A 26,912-nucleotide genomic window follows, 5' to 3' on the forward strand; every position below is an offset into this window, starting at 1 on the left:
GTGTTCTCCTTCTCAGGTGGGGATTTTCTCCATCCCTGAATTTTGTTTCCCATAAATCTCAATCCTAAAGTAACTTTGGGACTCTGTGCAGACTTTCCATCAATGCAGGCTATATTTAATTTTGCACACTATATTATTATCTTTGGGTTCCCCTACTTTCTAATTACTCATGCAAACAGAGTAATTCCAGGTGTTTTAGTTTTTATTGTTGTATGACTTTGGTGGAAGTATAAAGTATCAGGCTGAAGGCCAAGTGATTTGATCCGCTGAGAAATGAAATAAAGAAATATTCCATGCATGGTATCTTATTACCAGGTATCCTAGTTTTCCATGATCAAAAAAACCAAAATTCTCCACTAAAAACCATAAAAATCCATGTTTTTCTGCTATTAAAATGAAATCTGATAGTGGGAGCCCCACAGTACAGGGCTGAAGCATCCCCATATCCCTGTGTGTGCACTGGTGGCATGGGGTTCTACTGTATGTTTTTTATTTTTTCACAAAATGTAAAAACTAAAGATTCTCTGTAAAAATTGCAAATTCCGCATTTCTTCCATGGCAAATGCATTTCTAGGATCCCTACTTATTACTATTATAAATTTGATATTATGAAGGGAAAAATAAGTGGTGAAGCTTGAGCATGTTTGACATATTGCTAATTTCTCCAATAATGTCTCCTTTTATGGTCATGTCCTTTGGTCCTTTTAAGGTGCCAATAGAGCTATGATGGTTTATACCATCTGAGAATCTCACCCCAGATTAGTAGCTTTGTAAAGACCAAAAAGAACCCCTAAAGAAACTAAAACTGAGAACACTATGCTGCTGTAACATGAAAGGTTACATGGGATGGGGAGTCAAGGGAGATTATTATAAAACATCCTGCAATTGTGTTTGCCATATTGATATAGTCTTTGATAACTAAATCCTGCTCTGAGCTGTACTGGTGCACAAAGGGTGAAGGGAGCTAGGGGAGTAACTTTTCAGACAGGCACGATTGACTGGCAAATTGGAGACGGGAGGAGGAGTCTATCTGCTGTGCAATGGAAGATTTTCCATAAGAAATCACTTTCCCTGGACAATTTTTTCCAAATGAACATTTGTATGCATTTATATAATGGTCGTCTATTTTAATGGACTGAAATAAAAAAATTGTAATAATACTAGCAGAAAATTACACTGTGATCAGTATTTTAAAGCCATTTGTAATAAAGTTTGAATACTGGGGTTGTCTTTGTACAGTATTTAACTACTTAAATGTATTTCTTTTCAGGTGTTCAAAGCTATGAATATTCCTCAGATTAGAAGCCCTTTCTTACCTCCCCCAGCAAAGATATCTGAAGCCTACCATGCAAAGATAGCTCTCTTTGGTGCTGGGCCTGCAAGTATAAGTTGTGCTTCTTTTTTGGCTCGATTAGGTTACTCAGACATCACCATATTTGAAAAACAGGAATACATTGGTGGCTTAAGGTAAAAACTGGGCAAATGGGTGTTTCCTATGGTTGTGGGTAGCATATGAAATACAGTTTGTTCACCTCTGGTCAAACCAGAAACTCAGGGGAGATAATGACAAATTTTAAAGATTCACTTAAAAAAACAAACAAACAACATTCCTCATCCATGTTAAATATTGTCCTTAGTTGCACATGTTCGAAAATTCCATTCAAGTTCAGTGACTGTAAAGAACCAAATTATGTTAAAAAGTAGACTAATATATGACTGTTATGAAGGGAAACATAGTTCTCACATCTGCAGCTTTTTCATTTAGCCATGGAGGTATGAAAAGAATTGGAACTGAGATCTGCCTTCTCAAAAGGGCATACACACTTTTGCCAGTGGAGGTTGGACAATCACATCAGTATCTGTGTATGCAAATCCTTGAGCTGTACATTTATATGAGGCTTTGCTCAGAAGCTTGCACAAAAAGTGGCTGTACATTTTTTTTAAATTTTGGCTGTAAATGGCCGAATGTTAACTATTTTAATGGCTCATTTATTGCATTAGTAAACAACAATGTACAGTGTTTCAGACTTTTAATACATTAGAATGTCACATGCTAAATGGCCTGATTCTTCACTCCATTACACCAGTTGAAAGAACAAAGAATCAGGCCCACTGTGTCTGCATATTTTAAAAAGATTAACGTCACATCTCTTTTCATTTAAATGGTAATCCAAGACACAAAATATCTTTTGTTTACTTCTGACAGCCATGAGTAGCCACTTCTGTGTGGTGATTCTGAGAAATACTGAATGGGTGTTCTCTACCCACTTTTAGTCTGCTCTGTAAAATACAAAGCTGCAGTATTCACAGGTATTACCAGATGAATCCTTTAGAAAATCTAGTAATGAACAGCCTCCCCAAATCCAAAAGTTATATTTAAAGGTTGATGAATTGCTGTGATTCTAGCTCTACCATGTGCAATAATGAATAGAGTTGTTTAACATAATTTAAAAGCATTTTTAATGTGGTGGAAATCTCTAAATTTAGAATGATTTTATGAAGTTCCCTATGCAAGTATACAGGAAAATAAACACAAAGCAATCATCACATACAGTTGGAGTGAAATCTGTGTTTACAACTTCCATAAATCATTCTGTAAGGGTGAAATTCACACCTGATCTCCCCAGCCTTTTACACAGCCCAAGTAAATGGGATTTTTTGCAAGTAACTATACAATAGAAGGATAGAATCCATTTCTTCAGTGGGTGCAGGGCAGTACTGCAATCTTTCTGCACCACTAGAACATCACTTACACCATCACGACACAGAAAGTATTTTAACAGGTGCTCTGCACTGAGGGATGAATTTCTCTCATTATGACTGTAATTGTGATTATGTCTTCCAAGACTGGTGGCACCTCTAAATGTGTGTTAATATATATTAGAATTTGAATACTGGCTAAATGTAATGTCAACACACAAGTAAAATATCACACATCTAAAAAAACACAGTGAAGTGTAAAAAAGGAGAACCAAATCTGTCCCTGGTGCAACACCACTGAAGTTAATGGAGTTGACACCAGAATGAATTTGATCCTCGGTGTCAAATACTTAATCCCTGGAGGTTACAGAGAGTTAAGCAATGCTAGAAAAGTAGAGCTGATGACTTCCATTTAGGTTCAAAACTGTTCTGCCTAATTATCAAAAGTGTTAATTTAGCTGATTGTGTTATAGACACTTCACCGCACAGACTCATTTTACTAACATCAACTGCCATAGGGGATTGCAGAGTTTATGCAAGATGTATCTGTCCACTTAATGAAGTAGAATGTTTTGGTTTTTAAAAATATTTTATTGAAAGTCAATTTAGTCACTTTTTTAAAAAAGGCTGTTTCTTACACTATCACTTTATTCTGTTGACAATTCACATCTACTTTGTGCTCAATGCTGCAACTTTGTTATTAATTTAAAGTAATCCTTTCTTCAGTTATGAAATGTATATCAATGTATATGTAATCTGAGCAATGTGAACTTTACTTTGTGTCCATTCATTACATTTCTTAGTGAATTAAATTTAAATTTCATTCAGTCACCTTGCCCCCTTCCAAAAGGCCTTACTTGAGGAGTCACCCATTCTCATGTGGTCCGTGATCTTCTCATCCACTTTCCATTCTGGAAGATCACAAGGTCAGTAGCAGCCCTAAATCATGGCGATGCTTTACTCTCATTCTTTGTGCAAAACACCCATTGACATTTAATGGGAGTTCCACATCTGGAATAAAGACAGAACATGGCCTTAACTACTTTTATCTCACTTTGACATTGGTTTAGAAGGGAAGTTAATCTGAGAGCTGTCACCCGTAACTGTGGCCACAGTACCTTGCTAATATTTTTTTAACAAATTCAACTGCCCTGGATTCTGTTTTAAGTGACTTAGTAAATAATTCAAAATGGCTAAAAAGGCCAAATTACTTTTGTATTTGGAATCAATTGCCTTATAGATGCAGTGTTGGTGGTTTTTTAGGCTCTTTTTTTTTCTGAGCATGTTCTTCCCATGTATATCAGGATTATAGTTAGTATGAAGAATATTTATCTGGGAGAAAGACAGCAGATTATTCCAATTTCTATAACATCAAAGTGCAACAGTATTGATCTCTCTCTCTTTCTCACACATACTCTCTCACACACACTCTCCTTTTTAAAGCAATTAAGGAAAATATTCTTGGGAATAGAGACAGCTACTGAATACTACCAGTGGTATACTGGGCCTCTCTCATATTTGAGAAAATGAAAGGCCTTCAACAAATATATTTATAGGTTGAGAAATAAGATTTTGTTATTTTAATGGATTTCTTTATTGAATCTCTATTTCGTTATCCTTTGTCTTGGCCCACTCTTTTCTTACTGTGACATGAAGTTGCATTGTCATGACACATACTTTTGAAATATAGAATGCTTTTAGTTCCATGCTGGGCAGAAGAGCATCAAGCTGGTCAGTATTTGAAACCATAAAAAAAAGTAGTGAAGTCAACTTTTTTGCTATGTATTTATGGTTGACAAGCCTTAAAATAAATGAAATCTGCCAATGAATCAGAGTTAGATGTAAAGGGGTTGGAGTGGCCAATAATAACATGTAAAATGGAGCCATTACAAATCTTTCTGTCCGAGGGCTTTGTTATGGAAATTATAACTATATTAATTTTAGCAAGAGATTAGTTTCCAGAAGCTTTAGGAGTATCTTTCACCTTCTGGATGTTGTATCATTTTATCTTTATTGAATGAAGACATTTAAAATGGCCTTCACTAGACTTAATGGGCCAGACTGTTAGCTGATTATAAATTGGGATAGTCCCATCAAAGTCCGTGCAGATTTATGCTAGCTGAGGATCTGGCCCTATATATTAATACCCCTGGGGCAGTAAATCTGTGGTATTCGGACACTGAAGAAGGCTTCAACACCCTCATTGAAAAAAGGAAAAAAGAAAAAAAGAACAAAGTAAGAACATACATTAATTTAAATAGTAAACGTGAGTCTGGAATAAGACCCTATTTCAAATAACTGACTTCGTACACTGTATTAGAATGTAAGGGAATGTGTAGAATATAACTGGAGGGTGAAATGTGCCCAGCATTGACTAGAAAATAATTTAGACATCCAACTTAAAAAAAATGGAAGTTTGACTATTAATTATTGGGTAACTTCATCATTTGTGGCTAGAATCTTTCTCTGTTAGGTGGACACATTCAGCATAGAATGTGTTTATAAATATAGAAAAGGATTAGCTATTGATGGTTACAACCTCTTGTGACGTATTTTTAACCTTTATAGAAAGCAAAAGTAGTTCTCTTTAGATATTGTTACTGAAGAAGATGTAGGAATATAGTTGTGATTCACTGAGAAACTGATCAACCTCTTGGTTTCTTTATCCAACTGGTTGTAGTTCCTGGTTAACAGAGATATGCAATAAACAGCACTGGACAACGTTAAACAGTATTTAGAATTCTTGTTAACAAGAAAAGGGCTTATGTAAAAAAGGATAAAAAATAATTTTTTGTTTCCTATTTCGAGGTGGATAATTTTGGTTTGTCAATACTGAATCTCTTTAATTAGATGAGTCATGTTCCTTCACAGTTCTGTTAAATACTTGAAAATCATCTTTGTACGGACACAAAATTCACAAGATTTGCACAGTATGTGTTTAATGTTCAGTAACTGAAAAGCCTTGGCTCTTTAATAACTGTCAATTGTTTCACAGTCTCTTTTGTTTTTTCTAGTACGTCTGAAATCCCTCAATTCCGGTTGCCGTATGATGTAGTGAATTTCGAAGCTGAGCTTATGAAGGACCTTGGAGTGAAGGTAATGAAAACTATAATCTGCCTATGTATAGCTCAAAGAAAAAGGAGCAAGAGCTCTGTCAAAGATTAACAGCAAAATGTCATGCACATTAGTGAAGAACAATTAAAAGCTGTACTAGGCAGAGGCAGGAAGATGCTTCCTCTTGCTCAGGGCATTTGTCTGTCTGCTGTCTGAATGCCACTAGTTTGGAAAAGGGCAATCAATAGTTCTCATCTGGCATGCCTGCATGTGATTAATTGTCTGTAAGAAACAAATTCCTAAATTGCTTTAGGGGTTCAATGTAGCTATTGGAATGATTTGATTTCTTTAATCAAGTTGTTTTCATGCATGTTTGGTACTACTTAATACATTCAGATTAGACACTTCTCCCTCCACCCCAGTTTTCTTTTAATGGCTTGTAATGCAATCTCACATTGATGTTTATTTTACTTATTACATGCATTAAATTAACAAAGTAGTGACATGATCTGTTATAAACAATAACAGTAATTCAACTTCTTGGAAAGCAATAGTTTTGCACTGGCTGCATTTTATTAAACAAACAACACTTCTTGATTATTTTTAGATAATGGGAATGTTGTTTTATTGTTCATTCAGTGTTTGTTGTAGAGATGTATTTAGTGTGTATAACTCCCACTCATTTTAATAGAAGTTATGTGTGTGGAACATATCTCAGGATCAAACCCTTACATAGAAGACTAGATAAAACTTTTTCACTGATTAAGGTCATATAAGAATCATATAAGTAATCCTAACTCATAGTCGTTTATATTGGTCCAGTGGATAGAGCAGCAGACTGGGAATCATGAGACCTAGAGTGAGATCATCACCCCCCCCCTTCCCCACTTCAACACCTCTATGCTCAGTAAAAGGCCTGGAGTGGTATAAAGGGACTGTAAGGTTAGTCTACACTATGGGTGGGAGCATGCCTCCCAGCTTGGGTAGACAGACCCATGCTAGCTCCATTTCAAGTAGCACAGTAAAAATAGCTGTGTGGACATTACAGTATGGGTGGAGATTTGGGGTCAGATGGATTGTACTCAGGTGGCTAGTCCATGCTGCTATCCTTGAAGCAATGTTCATGCTGCTATTTTTAGTGTGCTAGATCAGGGAGAGCTAGCACATGTCTGTCTATCTGTGTTATGAGGCATGTCTCCAGCTGCAATGTAGACATAGCATAAAAGCCCAGATCTTGTCAAGAGAAGATTACCCTGGTTCTGGACTGTGGAAGGTAGTCATAAAGCTGCCTTCTGAGCATCCCCTCACACACTCTGACATAGAGGGCATACTAGAGGCAAATCTGAAGGCATCGGGCATATCAGGGAGGGGTCACAGAATGTAGCATTACTGAGATTTCAGACAGTGCTGTGGGTCATAAGCAGCAGACGACAGGCTGCAAAATTTAGACCAGCCCCCAAGTCTCTCTGTTACTCCAGAAGTTTTGGAGCAGTACAAAATTGAGAGCTTAAAGCCAACATGGCCACTCCCTCTTCCCAAGGTGAGAGTTCTGTGCTGTGCCACTTAGATGTGCAGCACAGAATTTTACCCTGGAGTCTATTCTAAACTAGGCCATTGATTAGCTCTGTGACATTGGGCAAGCCACTTAACTAAGTACCTCACCTTTGTGCCTCTGTAAAATGGGAGTATTTTATGTACCTTTGTGTAAGCCATTTTGAGATCTTTGATGAAAAGTGCTATACTGTATAAATACTAAGTATTACTGATTTATGTGAGTAATTCGGTTGACATCAGTAGGAATTACTCAGATAGATAAAGGTTACAGGACTAGGCCTTAAGGGATTGCAAATCCTCACATAAAATTAGTAGTGAAGTTTAAATTCCATTATTAAGTTTTCATAATATATGTACATATAAGAATAAAAATGTATACTAAGTCATAGGTGGTATTTTATACCCATTGAATATGCAGTCTGTAGTCAAAAGGATCACAACTACACACAGCTTTTTATACCTAATCTATAAAAGGAGAAAATAAGAAAGGGTCAGTCCTTAAATAAAATATATTACATTTTCCATCCTCCATGTTTTCAGGGATGGGGAAAACACATCTTCATAAATTTCTAAACGGGAATTTAGATAAATTCAATAAGAGTGAGAGAGGCAGCATTATAAGAAGCATTTATACAGTGGAGCATCACAAGTATAGGAGTAACAATGAAAATGAAAAAACCAAAAACTGGAAACAATCATGCATGTATTTACAATTGTTCCTTTCCTATTTAAGCTAAATTCACCCTGGCGGGCCAAGCTGACTGTTTTAATCTGAAAGGCCACACGGAAATATTTAAATCTTAAACGAAGACAATATAATAGACAGACATTAAAAACTCTAGCCATTTGATTCAATGTAAGTTTTGTTGCACTGATGAAGGTCATGAAAAGTGGGGCAAAAACATAAGAATAGGGAAATACAGTTTGATACGCAAGAAACTAAAATTATGATTGTCCTGAATGAAGAAAATTTGAGAGACCTAGAATAAGAAATACTAACCACCAAAAGGAAGTAAGGTGTAGGGCAGACATGCATTTGAGCCTGATGTTCTCCTCTTAGATCTGATTTTCTTTTGGGTATTTATGCTGTGTGCAGATCCTCTGGCTGCTGCTCTGACATGCCCATTTTTGACCTGTGTTGTATGCGTTTCCTTGTGAGCTCTGCCATACAGTTACCTCCCACAGCGTACATGGAGACGCAGTCCCCCTCAGAAGTTCTTTACTGAAGTGCTCACTAGCACAGCACAATGAAGGCTGCATGAGCCCTGTTATGCCATTTAAGATGGAGACTAAACACACTAGCATTTTCTTTAATAACAAAAGGGCCAAATTTTGCCCTTACTTCTGCTGGTATAAATCCAAAGTAATTCTGCTGATTTCAGTGGATTTATACCAGTTAAACTGACGAATCAATTCCTCAGTCCACTGTCTTCTCCAGAAACAGGCCTAGGTTTCTCTTGAGCTCATTTATTCTCTTTGCTTCAAAACCCTTTTGTTTTGTTTTAAGATAAGTTTTAGATCATGCTCCTCAGGCAGCATGGTCCATTGTACAGAGCACAGGAACAGGAATAAGGAGACTTGATTGCTAATCACAGTTTTGGTAAAGACTTGGTGTGTGACCTTGAACAAATGACTTCCCATTTTGGGCTTCAGTTTCCTCAACTGGAAAATGGGGCACATGATTCTTATCCTTTGTAAAGTTCTTTGAGTTCTAACAACAAGCAGTGCTTTCTAAGTGCTTGTTGTTTTTATTTATTACTCTTTGTGAACCTACTACCAGTGAAATAAATTTGTCTGCATTTATTCCTATTTTTACATATTTTGATTCATTCCAGCCAATGAAGCAAGTGGCTCTGAGCACCATTGATCATTTAGAAGAAATACGATTAAACAAATGCAATTACAACCCTAGTGATTAATTCCATCCTTAACTGGTTAAAAGATGGGAAACAAAGGGTAGGGATAAATGGTCAGTTTTCAGAATGGAGAGAGGTAAATAGTGGTGTCCCCCAGAGGTCTATACTGGGATGAGTCCTATTCAAAATTTGCAGATAATGCAAAACTATTCAAGATAGTTAAGTCCAAAGGAGACTGCAAAGAGCTACAAGGGGATCTCACAAAACTGGGTGATTGGGGAACAAAATGGCAGATGAAGTTCAATGTTGATAAATGCAAAGTAATGCACACTAGAAAACATAATCCCAACCATATTTCTAAATTAGCTGTTACCACTCAAGAGAGCTTGGAGTCATTGTGGATAGTTCTCTGAAAACATTCACTCAATGTGTAGGGGCAGTCAAAAAAGCAAACAGAATGTTGGGAATCATTAAGAAAGGGATAGGTAATAAGGCAGAAAATATCATATTGCTTCTATATAAATACATAGTACGCTTACATCTTGAATACTGCATGCAGATGTGGTCGCTCCGTCTCAAAAAAGATATACTGGACTTGGAAAAGGTTCAGAAAAGGGCAACAAAAATTATTAGGGGCATGGAACAGCTTCCGTATGAGAAAATATTAATAAGACTGGGACTTTCCAGATTGGAAAAGAGACGACTAAGGGGGGATATGACAGAGATCTATAAAATCATGAGTGGTGTGGAGAAAGTAAATAAGGAAGTGTTATTTACTCGTTCTCATAACACAAGAACTAGGGGTCACCAAATGAAATTAATAGGCAGCAGGTTTAAAATAAACAAAAGGAAGAATTTCTTCACACAACGCACAGTCAACCTGTTGAACTCTTTACCAGAGGATGTTGTGAAGGCCAAGACTATAGCAGGGTTCAAAAAAAGAGCTAGATAAATTAATGAAGGATAGGTCCATCGAAGGCTAATAGCCAGGATGGGCAGGGATGGTGCCCCTAGCCCCTGTTTGACAGAAGCTGGGAATGGGCAACAGGGAATGGATCATGTGATGATTGCCTGTTCTGTTCATTCCGTCTGAAGCATTTGGCATTGGCCACTGTCGTAAAACAGGATACTGGGCTTGCTGGACCTTTGGTCTGACCCAGTATGGCTGTTCTTATGTTCTTAATTTTGAAAAAATCTATTAGGTTCCCTTGAATTCTTATCTTTTTCCTTGAGAGTAAGTACAGTCCCCTTAATCTTTCCACATAATAAAGATTCGTCAAACCTAATGTTGTTTTAAGCCCCAATCCTGTGGTTGACTCTGCATAGGTGGGCCCTTATGCCCACAAAGAGCGCCATTCACTTGAGCAGGGCTTCTTGGTGTGAGAGGTCCAGTTGCAGAATCTTAAATTAGTTTAATTTTTGCTGCATCCTCAATGAGGCTATATTACCCTTCCTTTGGTACAGTGACTAGTACTGCACGTAAGATCACCTTATTTGTTTGATATTCTGACATGCTGTTACTCCTAGCTAGTATCTTGTTTGCCTCTTTTTTCTTTACAATACACTTGGTGGCATCAATGATTTTTTCACAGTAACCCCCAAGACTTTTTCCTGACTAATGTGCTGGATGATTGTTCTGTTTACCACACATTCCCTAGACTGGTGCCTTGCTCCCAGATGAGGTTTCTTAAATCCTGATTTTCATGTGGGAATACTTCATTACCAAACCAGTATCAAATACAACCATTTAAAAGTGCTGTTTTGCTGTGCTGTTGTGTTCCATGAACAGGTTTTTTCTTTCTTTTTCTGTTTGTTTGCTTGTTGCTGGCTGCTGTTATGCCAGGAACCAAATAGACCCTCGGCTATCCCCCACTATCAGGGGAATACAAAGGTGACTTTAAGCCATTTTATGCCCACTACCCAACTTTGATCAGACCTGAGGATCAGGCCCTGTAAATTTAGCTTGAAAAAAATATTTTATTTATTTAATTAATTGATCATTATGAAACTTTTTGAGATGCCAGTAAGAGGAAGATGACAGAAATTAAACCAATTTTAATGATCAATTTCAAATTACTTAATAAATCTTTATAATGTTTTATGTTAGATAGTTTGTGGTAAAGGCCTTGGAATGGAAGGAATGACAATCAACACCTTGAAAGAAGATGGCTACAAAGCAGTCTTCATTGGAATAGGTAGGAATGTCTTATTCTCCTTTATTTTGTTTTGTTGAAAATGAGAATGATTTTCTGCCAGTAAATGGGCTGTATTTCAGTATCTTAGTAAGACAAATTTAAACGTCTTCAGTGTAAACCAGATGATGTGGTAAACAGAAAATTCTCTCATCTGTTTGAGTGGTTTGAATCTGGCTTTCCCTGGCAGTTACTGCAAGCTGTTGCTGCCTGATGGCAATTCACTGGTTAATGTGAAATGATTTGGATGGTTCTTAGTGGACAGGTGAGCATATAATAAATAAATCCATAACAATTGGCACTAAATGGCACTGTGTCTGGAAGTCTCAACAGAGAGCAAAGACTAAATAGTGTTATGCACAGACCTAACCTATTGTACCTTGGGCTCCCTGTAGATCAGGGTTGAAAGACATAGGTATGATAGAATCAAGAAGCTTACACTGCTGCAGCTCGTACTATATCTGTAACCAACAGACACCAATTTCAAAGACTTTTCATGAACTTTGAAAGTACTGAAATTCTTCTCTAATTACTTATCTAAACACTCTATGCAGCTTACTGTATATATGTGTGTGTAATAAATTATAAAACTAGGAACAAAACAGCTTACAGGTTTTCTCAGTTTGATGTTATGTACGCTTTTGAAAAATAGATATACTTCATGAGAGCTTACTAAGAGAGTTCAGTTGCTTCCCATGAGATGGCTTTCAAACCACAAAGTTAAATAACCAGAAGCAATGCTTTCCACTGTCACTTCCATTTTCCTTACTGATGGAGGAGGAACTTTGCATTTACCTTTATTCTTTCACTCTGAAAGTTGGAAAGAGAGTCAGCGTACCGTTGCAGTGGGTTTTTTGTTAGCTTAATTTTTTTGGGTGGGGAGGGATTATTTGTTTTAACTTAAGTTTGTTTAGACATAAACTTAAACAATTCATATGCTAGTTCAACAAGCCCTTCAGCAATTTAGTTTGATTGGCTTTACTTATTGTTTAGTGAAAAGTTTCAAAAGTGGATGTACTGAAAGTTACTAGCAATAATTGCCATTCTGGCCTGAGGGATATGCAAGCACAATTTTCAATTTTTGTGAACAGCTTACTATACCCCCATAATTAGCTAGTGAATATGTAAGCCGGTGATACTGTGCTTTATTGCTTTTTCTTTCCCCTATATGAAGAACCGACCATCCTTCAGAGGTAGATTTCAGAGCTAAATTGAATTATGGTGGGGGTTGGCTTTAACAAAATAAGTTGGCTTTGAATTCTACTTAAACTAAAATAATAATTTCATCTCCACTCCCATTATAAAAATACCCATCTGATATTTAAACCATTACTGCTAGCTTAATTATATTAGGTTATGTGTTAAAAGTATTTTGGAGTACAGCAGTACCCATCCCTAACATATGATAGCCATGCTGAACATATACTGTCTACAGTTGGCATGAGGCTTAATGCTCTTTATTGATCTAGACATGGCCTAAGTAACATAATAGGAAATAAGTTGTCCAACTGTTCCTTCCTATTATTGATTAGAGAGATGTAATTCTTAGTACAACGACAACTGTTGTTTACCATCTGGGTATTCAGTATAATAAGCTTTGCCAGGTTCATTCTCTCATGTGATTATACTGTACTACCAACCATTGTGATTTATATAATCCTAAATCCTCTCATTGTTAGAGACATTCCACACGTAGGAATTTCCATGTGGTCATATTTCTGTATAATTGTACACAGGGCAATATGCCAGGTTATCTCCTTTCATGTTTTAGTCAACATGACTATCCCTCTTCTAACTCTTTTGCTTTATAAAATCCTGGAAGTTAGGAGGGAAATGCATAAATGAGCATTTATTTTCTCAACATCTAATAGCTAGAATAAACAGCCATCCTTACAGCATCAGCATTGTTCGATATTACAACATAGATTTATTCAAACATTTGAAAATTTCTTTGTCACTACTGATTAATTGTCAATTTACCACTGTGTATTTTACCTGTAGAATGGCTAGATCTTATCTATAGAGAGACTGTCTCCTTGCTTACGCTCAATAAGGTTATCCTGGCACACAACATTTTTTAAATAAAGGCATTTAATTTTATGTAAATCTAGACATTATTGTGTCTCTCAAATAAATATACAGAGCCAAATAGTGGTTTTACTTCTGTGAGAAGTGCTGGGTAAGTGAGCAGGTGCAGAGTTCTAGTAGACAAGTGGAGGTACTGTGCACCACTTACTTAGGCCACATGTAAACAGAATGCATTAGGAAACAGAAGGGGAACAGAGTGTATAACACTCTATACATGGGCTGGTGAAAGGTACTGTGAACTCACAACAACCCTTGCTGCCAGAGGCTGGTAGACATGTAAGAACGATTGAGTCCTTGACTATGCCCCTAAGCCAACTTGTTACGCTCCCTTGTGAAGTGCTGACTGGAGCTCTCACCAGCACTTTCTTTTTGTGAGCAGTGATCACTAGTATCCTCATTCCACTTAGATCCTGAGCACGGGTGGGGGAAGATGGAAGGGCAAGTGTAAACTGAGCCCACAGTGTGTCTGGATCTGCTGGGTGTATAGTACAAAAGAATATTTATTATGCGCTCCACTAAAGATCTTTATATATGTTGATTCTGAGCACTGGTTTTTCTGTTTGTGTTTTTAGTCTACTAAACTTTTATGGGGGGGGGGGAAACCACAGGTTGGACATTAACTTGAATGTTGGAAGCAAAAATTTTTAATAACGTTGCTTGCATCAAATACAGTTTTGTAAGCTTGTAATAATTCAGTTCAAAAGATCAGTTACTTAGTAGAATAAGAGCAGGCTGTTCTCAATTTCCTCTACCAGAGGAGTGGAAGTAAAAGGGAATGGATGATTGAAAGAAGATGGGTGTCTAGGTGGGAACAGGAGTACGTGAGACTAAGTTTTTTACAGAGTAGTGGGTCCTTTCAAGGGAATGCCTCTTGGAAGTGAGGAACAACTTGGAGATATGGGAGTGAACAAGTGTCCAGAAGTTTTATGGGGTGAGTGAGCATCCATGTGGAAACAAATGTCTTGGAGGCAGATGAAGGCTGAAATTGCCTGGAGAACCCTGAACATCACATGGCTGGAATTTTGTATCAGGAAGAGGAATGTGTCATGGACTAGGGGGTGAAATGGGTCTAAGTGAGGAGGAGAGAGCACATGCGCAAAGTAGGCATTGTAGGAGGCATATTTAAGGTTGTATCCCTAATATTTAGCAAGCATATGGAAGAAAAGCATGTTTTGAGGCTTTTGTATGGGGTCAGAGATCACAACCTCTCCGTTTATTTCTTTAATAACTTTAGAATTGGGTCTTGTGCTAACCCTATGCAAAAGGGAACCCAACCAAAAGCTCTGGGAACCCTTTGCATATATTTAAAAGGAAAAGAACATTGGAGCCACAAAGTAGAATTCGACCAGAGCAGGAAGTACCACTTCTCTGAATCCTGTAACCCATCATCTGATCATTAACCATGTGGCCAGTACGCATTACAACCTGCACCATGTTTTTTTCAGCCAAACAAATCTTGTCCTCACCTGTGTCAGCCCTTCACCTATTGCCACTCAAACAGACAGGCTTTTCAGTATGCCCTGAACAAATTTGAGCTATTTCAGATCTTGAGAAAGGAACCCTTACAGAGAATGTTTTATCATTAACTCCCTTTCTTTTTATAATGAAACGAATCAAGCTTGAAGTCTTCTGTGGATTGCAGCTGTGACATACTGCCATAAGAAGAGGTAGTCTCTCAAGTAGGCAGATCCTATAGCATTTAGATGTTTATAGGGTAAAACAAACACCATAAACTCTACCTAGAAACAAATTGACAGCCAATATATGTCATGGAGCACTGATAATAAATGCTGTCTCCAAGAGTTATCACTTAATGTACGAGCTGCTGCATTCTGCACCTGCTTAATTTTCCAGATAAGATGTAGCCCACATAGAGTGCAGTGTAATAATTCATAGGGAGCATGAGGCGACAAATGCATGCATTACCATAGCATGGTCTGTATCCAAGAGAAAGCAAATAAGCAAAAAGCACGCCTGGACATTGCAGCAATGTGATCGTCCAACAGCAGATGGGGATCCAACACAACCTCCAGACTGCATACCCAAGTAACACATGGCAAGCATGCACTATCAATCAAAGGGGATGATATTAGCCTTCCCGTGTATTCCAGTTGCTTCCTTCAACCTACCATTATCACATTATGTGGACTGAGTTAACACTATGTTCCTGTTGTTTCTGGAGGATTCAGTGAGTTGCTTGCTTCATCCCTGCCCCTTACGTGGTCCTGTAAGCCCACTTTCAGTTTTCTTTCCACAGAGATCTCTGCTTAGCAGATTCTGGCGACACACATCACCTCATGTGTTTTACTGAACATTATAATTCAGAAGGGCAAAGTGATAGTGAATTACAGCTTTTTACCCTTGGACAGCTGAATTCACATCATGCCTCAAGTCAATAATAAAAGTTAATTTTGGGGTCACATCAGAGTTCCCGTTTGCATAGAACAAAAAATGATCATAGAAATTAGTACAATTGACAGTTTCTACACAGGCCTGGAATGCTGCAGCGTGGGGAGGAGAGGAGGAACAATTTAAATCAATACGGCAGGTTTCCATTGTGCTTACTCACCCTCAATGGTTGTTGCTTTTCACTTTCATTTAGCTAAATGCTCAATTTCTAAAGCTTTTGGCATTGTAGTTTAATACGTGTTTTTAAAAATTGCAATTAAGCATAGATACACATGGATGGTGGTGAATGCTTAAAAATGTCATTTTGAGACTCAAACTGTCTGCTAGCAATGGGTTTTAACTTGTAACATTTCCTCTACTGCTTTTAAAACCTAACCAAGATGAATTAAATCTTTCAGGTAAACTTTTATGGTTAAGTTTGCAAGTGGGTCTCTGAATTTATGGACCGAAAACTCTTATTTTACCCATCAGAATGAGATAGTAAGACTCAGTTACCTGCATAGTGCAAGATTTGCTTATGCAGAGAGATGCACAAGCAGAATTTCTGTGACCAAGTTTACAAATCAATTTGAAAACTTGGCCTTTACAAGAAAAGTTTCAAATCAGTAGCTGCCATGTGTAAGTATTATGGAGACCCATGGTCAGCAGAGAATTGGCATTTGTGTGAGAGAGATCATGGGGTGATGAATTAGGCAGAGTATGTAGCCCTTGAAGACTGCAGTATAGGGCAGCAAGAGGTAGGTGTGACCCAAGGACCTGTCAGCACTAACTGGCAGAGGTCACGGGGTGCATAGGTTTACAGGGATCCTCTGGACCTGGTATTTACATTCTAGTTCACCAAAGTGTGTCATGTAAGATTTCCACTGAAAGCCTGTGTCACAATGTTCATCATAATCTTTGTGAAAGACACTTATGTCCCAAGTTGACTATTGTATATTATGGATCTTTTATAATGAAAGTCTATTTACATACTGAGTCAAGTGCTAATGAGGAGATTGTGGGGACTTCAGAAAAAGAAATTAACAGGAAAAAAGTGAATGGGTAGAGGGGACTCTATTTACAAGTTAGGAACAAAGGACTGGTCTGATATATCTAGGGATGCAGAGATACACCCTGACATCCTTCATCTGGAGAGACAAAGTGCTAGCAGCTTGATTTTAAGAAAGGAGGGTCTCAGCCATCCTCGTTGCAAAATGCTGTTAAAAGGACTTTTAATAAGCAGTAGCTTATTAAATAAGAGAGCATCTTGGTACTTAAGTTTAAGCTCTAGAAAGTGTGTTATGATTTTATTTTATATGTAACCCTTTGTTTCCATTAATCCTACATGCTTCTTATTGGCTCATTAATCTTTGCTAAATAAACTTATTCTTGTTGTCACTATAAACATATCTAAATGTTGTGAGTGTAAGTGGAGCAGTGATCCTGAGGTGAAAGTGATAAGCTGGTGTGTACTATTCCTTTGTGAGTATTGAATGTGTGGATTCTGTGAGTGTTTAGAGGATCAGGGACTGGACATTCTAGGGGCGTGGTTGGAGGACTTGGAGGTTGGAGTGTGCCTACAGCTAACCTGCATGAGGGACAGCAGGATCTTTGTAGGGAGAGAGGGGAGTGCTTGTGTTGCCTGTGGCAGGGGTTGTTAGGGAGCTGACCCCTGGCAAGCACAGACAAGGCTTGCTGCTAAGAGCAGATGGTAACGAGGTGCTTCACAACCCTGGGTACCCTTGGCAAGTGTCACAGGAGGTCCTAAGGAGACAGAACAGCTTAAGTGCTCTGTGTTACTGTATCTTTTGGTTGATTTTTACGACTGAATACTTCTTTTTTTAATTATGTTTTTCTCTTGAAGGTCAGCTAAATTATTTGCAGGCCAGGACTCTTTCAGAACCTCAGAAAGCATTGTACAATCACTTTTGAAGAGAGAATACAACACATATTTGTATACACATATTTATTTGAATAAAAATGAAAAAGGGCATAAATATTTTAACAGCAGTTAAAATACTGTTAAATAACTTTTAAAACATGCAAACAGTAAAGATATGAGCATATCCTTTCTATGCAGACTTATGCAGAGACTGTTCTTATTACAGATACGGACTGTAACATCTACACTACAGTTTAGGGTTTCTAAATAACATTTACAGTTCCCTCCTAAGAAAATTATATATATATATATATATATATATAGTCTTTACATCTGATTATCTCTTTAGGCAAAAATTTTTGAAAAGTGCCTAATTCCCATTTTCAAAAGTGACTTAGATGCTTAAGTCCCATGGACTTCCAATGAGACTGCGAGTGTCTACACTGGATCTGGAGGTGTAATTTCCATTTCAGGTGAACACACCCACACTAGCATTGACCAAGCTAGTGTGCTAAAAATAGTAGTGTAGCCACAACTATACCAGCACTGGCTAGCTGACCTGAGTATAATGCTATCTGAAACCCTAGGTACGTATGTGGAATGGCTAGCTGATCCCGCTTCCCATGCAGCTGTGGCTACTGCAGGTACATCTGCTTGAGCTGGAAATCACACTGCCAGCTCCAGGGTAGACATACCTTAAGGCTATGTCTACACTATGAACCACTGGTGGCAGCCCGTAGTGTGTGTGTAGCTACATCTTGCAGTGAAAAGCAGACAGCACTCACACTTGCAGCATGTAGCAACATGTCAATGAAAGGCTCTGGAAGAGGAGAGGCAGCAGGGAAAGGCTTCAGCAGCTCCCCACTACCAGAGTCTTTCACTGCTGTGAGGAAAGGCTCTGGCAGAGGGGAAGCCGAAGGGAAGAGCTCCAGCAGTGTGGAGCTGCCAGAGCCTTTAACTGTGGTGGGGAAAGACTCAACAGTGGGGAGGCAGTGGGTCACTATACTGCTAAAAATGGCAGTGTAGATGGGGAGGTGCAGCTTGGATGAGTAGAAAGTGTGCATGGTATGTACTCACATACATATCCATATTTTTATTCTACTTGCTTAAACCATGCCTCTGCCTACCCTCTCTTTATACCCATGCTGGGGGGGCTAGGCAAGAATGTACTCTACACGCTGATGAAAGGAGCATTCAGTGTAGACTTACCCTTAGAATCCTAAATCCCTAAGTAACTTTTTATAATGGCATTTAAGCCTGTTAGGTGCTTTTGAAAATTTTTACCCTTATTCTATATCATTACCTAAAAGGTAACATGCTTCTTCAACTGACAAAGCAGAACTAGAAATAACATTCATATGTCTTTCAGTCCATATCCAAACATGTTGGCTCTATCAGCAAACAGCAAAAATCTAGTTTGTGAATCCTTTTAGCTAATAGCATTTAGTTGTCAGCTAATGGTTGACTTGATTTGCCTTAGAACATCTAGTCTGATAGAAAAATATTTCTATAAAAATGATGCATGTTTGAAACATCAGCACATAAAAAAGCCACTGCATGAATTTCAGTAGGGCATTCATTCCTACATAAAGCCCATTTGTTCAATCCTTACTAACATGAATGCACCCTTGCTCAGATGAACAGTCACGCTGACTTCAGTTGGACCACTTCAGTGAGTAAGGATGCACCCATCTGAGTATGGGTTATGCAGTTTGGCATTAAATATTTATAGCTTGGGCCAAAAAAACTTACTAAAAATATCCAAAGTGTGTGAACACTAAGGAGGAACATCATTGTTTAGGGTGGTCCAAGGAGTTAGGGTATAAAGCAAGGACAGTGAGATCAAAATGAGCATTTGGAGATCAAAATGAGCAGGAATTAAATCTGCCAAAGGAAGTGATGCAAGTTCCATTGCTTGAGTCTTTTACAGTTTGCCTGGAGAAAACACTGTAAAATATACAGTAGCAAATAATCACTCCTGTAGTTGCGGGGGGGTGGTGGTGAATAATTCATTATCTAACGGGGTATTTTCCCTCTCTAATTTCATATGAGTTTTGTTAGTTTTACATATGGTAAGATACTCTGTTGCACTTGGAAACACTTAACATTTGGTTTGTAAAAAAACCACAATTTCTTCCTTTATAGTGTGATATTGGATTGCTATAGCACCTGTTATACCATTCTAGATTCCCCAGAGGCTATATCATTTAATGCAAATTTAGTTAATGTTTTACATGAGCATACAAAATATATCCAAGAGAGAGCCCTTTATACTGTATAGTATGTCCTACCTGCAAGGGTTAAATCAGTATATCAAAGGGAATAAATCAAAGACCTCATGTACAGAACCTCTTCAGTAAATGCAGTCATTCATTGTTAATTAACATAGCATTAAAACAATGGTGTCTTCAAATAATCTCATTGATTGTAACAAAATTACACACCAAAAATAAATTAAAAATCCAAGCACTGGTGCACCTCATTTTTTAAAAGTTGTGAGATTACTTACTTTTTGGGGATAAGATAGTAAATCAATCTCCTCATGCCTGTTGTTATCTTCTGATTAACTATGCAGTGCCACCTGGTGTGCAGATGGGAAGAATATTACACATCGAGAGCTCTGTTCACACCCACACACCAAGCTACAAACCTATGTGGCAAAAAGTGAACAGATGTTCATTTTGCTGGTGCTACAGAAAGAAATTGTGCATCTTACTCCTGATCCATAAACTAAATTTGGAGGCCATGATGTCTGCATAGGAGGTGCATAGGCCCATGGCCAGCACACAGATTTATGGAGGAAAAAAATAGCATGTAAAATTGTTTTTCTGTCTCACTTCATTCTGTTTTTTTCCTTTTTCTCTGCTATTTGCATTTTTTCCTTTTTCCTTCACTTGCTACTAAACTTGTCACCTCCAAGAGAAGAGCGAGGAAGCCAGTTTCATTTGAAATTGCTTCCAGACTTTTCCCATTGGTTGCTGTATTTCAAAAGTGATAGATGCTGCTACTTGGTGCCTCAGTGTATCATCACTTAGGGTTCTGTTCTCTGAGCACTCTGATGCTGATCCAGTAAAGTGCATAGTACACGTGCTTAAAGTTAAGCACACACTTAGGTGCTTTGCTGGATTCAAGGACAAAAATACTGTGTACCTTGCAGGATTAAGCCATTAGACTCTGCTGGCTAAAGAAATGTTTCCCGTTTGTTTTTGTTTCTATGTCTTTATTTTGGTTTTGTGCAGCGTTATTTTATAGCACCCAACAGTATTCACAAAAGACAGACTCTGCCTCCAAAGAACTTACAGTCTAAATTTCAGACATGACACAGCGAGTGACAGAGAAAAAGATAGAGAGGGGATGGTGCCAGGACAAGTGAGGCTAATAGAGCGATGATCATGTGGTTATTCAAGATAAAACTTGTCCAGCTTGCTGGTTCTGGTCAGTTTTGATGACAGTTGTAGATAAACAATATCATAAATCACTTGCAATAGGCTTCAGAGAAGAAGGGAGTTTTCTGGGGGGATTTTTAATGAAGACAGTAGTGGTCTCATGGGCCAGCTCAGCTCTGCATATAGGAGCCAACATGAAAAAAGAGATACCTGTGGGAGAAGCAGATCAATTGGGTAATAAGGCTGGCATCACTGGTGCACCAGAAGGGGCATGGGGCAATCGACTGGGAGACAAGACCAGACAAGTGAAGCATGTCTAAAACATGCAGTGCATGGAAAGAGAGGATAGGAAGGGCCGTTTTCCCCACTATGCAGTGGTGTAAATAATAACACAAGTTGCAGAGCCATGGCAAATCAGTCTTGGAGTTTCGAGGTTATGGGATGCAGAATGAGGAGCCATTGAGAGATTAAAATCCAGGAAGATCATTTTAGTTGTGGAGGGTTTAGGAGGGCTTCAGGAAGACCAAAGATGCTGCTGCTGAAATAATCAAGACTGAACCTGAAGGCATAGATGAGTTTTAGCTGTCTGAATAAAGATGGATGTTGTGAAGGAAACAATGGCAGAATTTAGACATACCCTGGATGTGAATAGAGAATATACTACTCAATTGTTATCAGAGAGCAGCTAGAAACAAACTGACCATTAACATGCCCATAAAGTCCACATGGAAGCAGAGTTATTTATCTATTAACTACTATTTAAATTTAAAGTAATCTCTCCATCATGGGCTGTGTCAAAAAGGAGCTGCAGTTCCATCTATCCATTAACGGAGGAATTCCCCTGCACTAGATTGTGTACTTAAATCTAGAAGGACCAATGCAGAAGCTCAAACAAGCCTGTATGCACCACTCAGCCCCATGCTAATAGCTCAAAGAATGCATTGAACCTGAGTGTGGGCCCTGTGGAAGTAAATAGAATTTCACCTTAGTGTGATCTAAGACATAGTCTATTATCAAATTTCTTCCATATTGAGTTAATTTTTATTTTCACTACTATGATATGAAGGGCATTACAATATTATGGTTGTGCATCTGTAAACAAAACTGACCATAAATCAGTTCTAATACAATAAACTGTACATCTTTGACATAGTTGATATACTGTCCTTGTACAACACTTGAATCAAACATTTTTTTAAAATCTCCTCAAAACAAAGGAAACAGAATTGCATTAGAAGAAGAGCTCTGTACAAAAACCCATTCATATTGGGTGCTTTCACTTCTTTATCTATGCAATGTGAATTTATTTGTAGAGAACAACAATTTTTGTCCCTTTTCATAGAAAAAAGGAATTCTTATTTTCAAGGAATATTTCTGCTAATGGCATTCATTGTAATCTGCTCTTCTGAATCTACACTGCTCCTCTTGATATTAGTGGAACCTCCTTAATACATATCAGCAATGCTAGACATTGGAAGCTTTTTGGGCTCAGATGCACAAAACAGCTTATTTATTATTAATAATCTTAAGACACTTCCAGAAAATACTAAAAATCTGCCCTTGGGCATCCTTAACCTATTCACTTGCAAATTACACAGATTTTCATTCTCTTATTTACTTATCTTTCCTACCAAGAAACTACTTAGCATAACAATCTCTATTGCAGATGTTTCACAAAACTCTCTCCTATCTGTTTCTAAGATGCTGACTGCTTTCTGAAAGAACATGCCCATCTAAATGCAATGTGAAAATCAAGGTAGTGTTTACATTTGGTTCATATTGTTTGAAGCAGTTAAATGTATGAATACCTTAGAAAATTCATAGAGGCAAGATGGGTGACGGAAGTTGGTCCAATAAAAGGTATTACTTCACCCACCATGACTTTCCCATATCGTGGGAGCAAAATGGTTACAACATTAGAAAATTTTTTATTTAATACATTTTAACCATATTGTTTAGAATTTAGTCAAGAAATATATTACAATATTTTTACATTTGAAAAATTACATAAAGAAAACATAAATATTGAGTAAGATGGAAGGGTTAGATGTAAGGTAATTGTGTGTCTGATACACTACTTTTTAAGCTTTACTGTGCATGTGGAGGAGTGTGCTTTATGTCCTTTATTTATCTAAGTTTAGCTGTGATCATCTGATTGTCATACAGAGAAAACATGACTATGTGTGCTTGTGTGATGCTTCCAAATGTTTGTTCCTCATGGGTCATAAAGCTACATACCAATTTTTAACAATAAATTAGGCATTAGTTATAATGCCGGTTTTTAACTTCCCTGTTAAGGATCAGATACGGAATTAATAAACATCCATAAAGTGGACAAAATTCAACTCTGATACAAGTTGACTTTCACTGAGTTTTGCTTTCTTATAGCAGTGCTGCATTTGGCCCACTATATGTTTAATGCATCCACATACTTTTTGAAATGTTGTGTCATCTTATACCATATGAGGACTGACACAATACAAAATTTAAACAATGGATCCAAAAATGCCTATTCTTTTCTTCCCTTCATTTTACTTTAATCCTGAGGCTAGTTGGAAAACTAGGTTTGTTGGATTTTTTGAGACTGTGCAGAAATGGAAAATGAACCAAAATCTCACTTGACATTTAGTGCCAATTATTGGTGAGAAAATGGCAGGTCTTTTTCATGTTAATGAATAAAGTTCCAAGAAGTCTTCCTGTATAAGTTTGTGTCTTATAAATAGAAAAGGAGTACTTGTAGCACCTTAGAGACTAACCAATTTATTTGAGCATGAGCTTTCGTGAGCTACAGCTCACTTCATCAGATGTATACCGTGGAAACTGCAGCAGACTTTATATACACACAGAGATCATGAAACAATACCTCCTCCCACCCCACTGTCCTGCTGGTAATAGCTTATCTAAAGTGATCATCAGGTGGGCCATTTCCAGCACAAATCCAGGTTTTCTCACCCTCCACCCCCCTACACAAATTCACTCTCCTGCTGGTGCTAGCCCATCCAAAGTGACAACTCTTTACATAATCAAGTCGGGCTATTTCCTGCATAAATCCAGGTTTTCTCACATCCCCCCCACCCCCATACACACACAAACTCACTCTCCTGCTGGTAATAGCTCATCTAAACTGACCACTCTCCAAGTTTAAATCCAAGTTAAACCAGAACATCTGGGGGGGGGGGTAGGAAAAAACAAGAAGAAACAGGCTACCTTGCATAATGACTTAGCCACTCCCAGTCTCTATTTAAGCCTAAATTAATAGTATCCAATTTGCAAATGAACTCCAATTCAGCAGTTTCTCGCTGGAGTCTGGATTTGAAGTTTTTTTGTTTTAAGATAGCGACCTTCATGTCTGTGATTGCGTGACCAGAGAGATTGAAGTGTTCTCCAACTGGTTTATGAATGTTATAATTCTTGACATCTGATTTGTGTCCATTTATTCTTTTACGTAGAGACTGTCCAGTTTGACCAATGTACATGGCAGAGGGGCATTGCTGGCACATGATGGCATATATCACATTGGTGGATGTGCAGGTGAACGAGCCTCTGATAGTGTGGCTGATGTTATTAGGCCCTGTGATGGTGTCCCCTGAATAGATATGTGGGCACAATTGGCAACGGGCTTTGTTGCAAGGATAAGTTCCTGGGTTAGTGGTTCTGTTGTGTGGTATGTGGTTGTTGGTGAGTATTTGCTTCAGGTTGCGGGGCTGTCTGTAGGCAAGGACTGGGCTGTCTCCCAAGACTTGTGAGAGTGTTGGGTCATCCTTCAGGATAGGTTGTAGATCCTTAATAATGCGTTGGAGGGGTTTTAGTTGGGGGCTGAAGGTGACCGCTAGTGGCGTTCTGTTATTTTCTTTGTTAGGCCTGTCCTGTAGTAGGTAACTTCTGGGAACTCTTCTGGCTCTATCAATCTGTTTCTTTACTTCTGCAGGTGGGTATTGTAGTTGTAAGAAAGCTTGACAGAGATCTTGTAGGTGTTTGTCTCTGTCTGAGGGGTTGGAGCAAATGCGGTTGTGTGTATATAAAGTCTGCTGCAGTTTCCACGGTATACATCTGATGAAGTGAGTTGTAGCTCACGAAAGCTCATGCTCAAATAAATTGGTTAGTCTCTAAGGTGCTACAAGTACTCCTTTTCTTTTTGCGAATACAGACTAACACGGCTGTTACTCTGAAACCTGTCTTATAAATGTAATCATTCAGACTCCCTTCCTTTCACTGCCCACTCAATAAGGGAGTAGCCACTTCTTTGGCTGAATTGACAGGTTAGACAAAACTCAGATTTGTGAGGTGGATTTTTCGTAGATGTCCAAGGACTTCTAGGAATTGCTGTAGGAAACCTATTTTGTCTGTCTTTTCCCCTGGCTTTGTTATATCATTTGAAGCAGCAAGATCTCCTGTGGCCAGTGTAGCCAGGGCATCAGCGGAACCATGTGCAGCGCTAGCTGTCCCCGTAGGATGGCTGCTTCCCTGCAAACTCTAAGGTTTGTGAGGTTGAGAGATTTCATTTTAGTGAACTCCATGGGCCCCAAGCTCTTCTCAAAGAGAAGCTTCTTAGGTGAACTTCGATGAGTTTTCTTACTAAGTTTTCTGCTCCATCTGGCCCCTTCTGACAAGGTATTTCGCAGGAGAAGGGGAATCTCCTGATCCCTGGAAATGCTGGGGAGGGGAGCAGCTTTGGCCCTTTATGTAACTTGGAGCAGTCTCTGGTAGTTACAGTGTCCTGGGATGCCCAGAGCACAACATGCACTGACTTACGCCTTCTCCTACCTACAGCATGTTTCCTACACTAGAGAAAATCCCTGCTGATTGGTTCAGGCACAAGTCAATTACAAAGCTTTTCAAGTCCATTAGTATTTCTCATTTTCCTATCAGATACTTTTTCAGTGTTGATATAGTGCAACAGTTTTCGTTTTTTTTAATCAACAAAACAGTATGGGAAACACATGCTCGTGTAGCCAGGGCATAGTGCAGCAACAATCTATTGTAGTTTTAATGACATTGGCAACAAATACCTGCGAAGAAACATTCGAGTACTAAAACAATATGGTAAATGTTCTTATTAAGCTATGTAAATATTTTTGCTGCTATAGCTGGCACTTTGGTTTAATAGAGACTATCCAAGCTCTGAGTCAGTTGTCACTTTGTCATGTTGGATCTTACTTTAACACCTTTCTTTACATTTTAGCATGATTGACTGACCACTTCTACCATGGTTGGTTTTTTTGGTGTATGTGTTTTTCTAAAACACTGTGAAGGTAATGGGCATCTGGTAAATACACGTATTAATCAAACTGCTATATATTAATTTTTAAAAATAGGTATAAAGGGAAAAATACTGCATGGTAAATTCTTCAGGAGAAAATTTAACATGCACACACAAATATTTCTATGGCCATGGGTGGCAGAGCGATTTGCTGTATTAACCTACTGGCTTTGGACCAAGTTTGGCATTCCTCATAAATAAATCATTTTGGTATCCTCCATGCACATTGTACCACATTACAAACCCATCTCATAATTTAGCACAATTTACTTTTGCTGGTCAGTGGCCCATTCCTGGAATAGCAGGGATGTTGCAAGTGAGGGTTGGGGTGTTTTGGCTGATGTGTCTATAGTAACTATGGGCAGCGTACATAGCGTTGTCTACATTGTTTCTGAATCTACGCTGTGATGTTAGTGTTTTCATGGTGTTAGATCTAAAATTCAAAAACATTCTCAATTTTATTTTTAAAAACACTGAAAAAAATTGTTAGACAAAAATAAGAAAACTAAATAATCAAAGTGTTCAAATAATCATTAACAAATTACATGGTTA

At 38.1% G+C, this 26,912-nt stretch overlaps 1 protein-coding gene across 8 annotated transcripts in view; it reads left to right on the plus strand.

Moving 5' to 3' along the window:
- The window catches only part of DPYD (dihydropyrimidine dehydrogenase), a 656,679-nt gene that overhangs the window by 304,687 nt on the left and 325,080 nt on the right, over positions 1-26,912 (plus strand). For all 8 annotated transcript variants that reach the window (XM_075131606.1, XM_075131602.1, XM_048859648.2 and 5 more), the window contains 3 exons: positions 1,271-1,467; positions 5,715-5,796; positions 11,272-11,359. In XM_075131606.1, the coding sequence (XP_074987707.1) occupies positions 1,271-1,467; positions 5,715-5,796; positions 11,272-11,359 (367 nt within the window). The remainder of the gene's footprint in view (positions 1-1,270; positions 1,468-5,714; positions 5,797-11,271; positions 11,360-26,912) is intronic.

Source organism: Caretta caretta, chromosome 8 (genome assembly GCF_965140235.1).
Source record: "Caretta caretta isolate rCarCar2 chromosome 8, rCarCar1.hap1, whole genome shotgun sequence".
NCBI classification, from domain to species: domain Eukaryota; kingdom Metazoa; phylum Chordata; order Testudines; family Cheloniidae; genus Caretta; species Caretta caretta.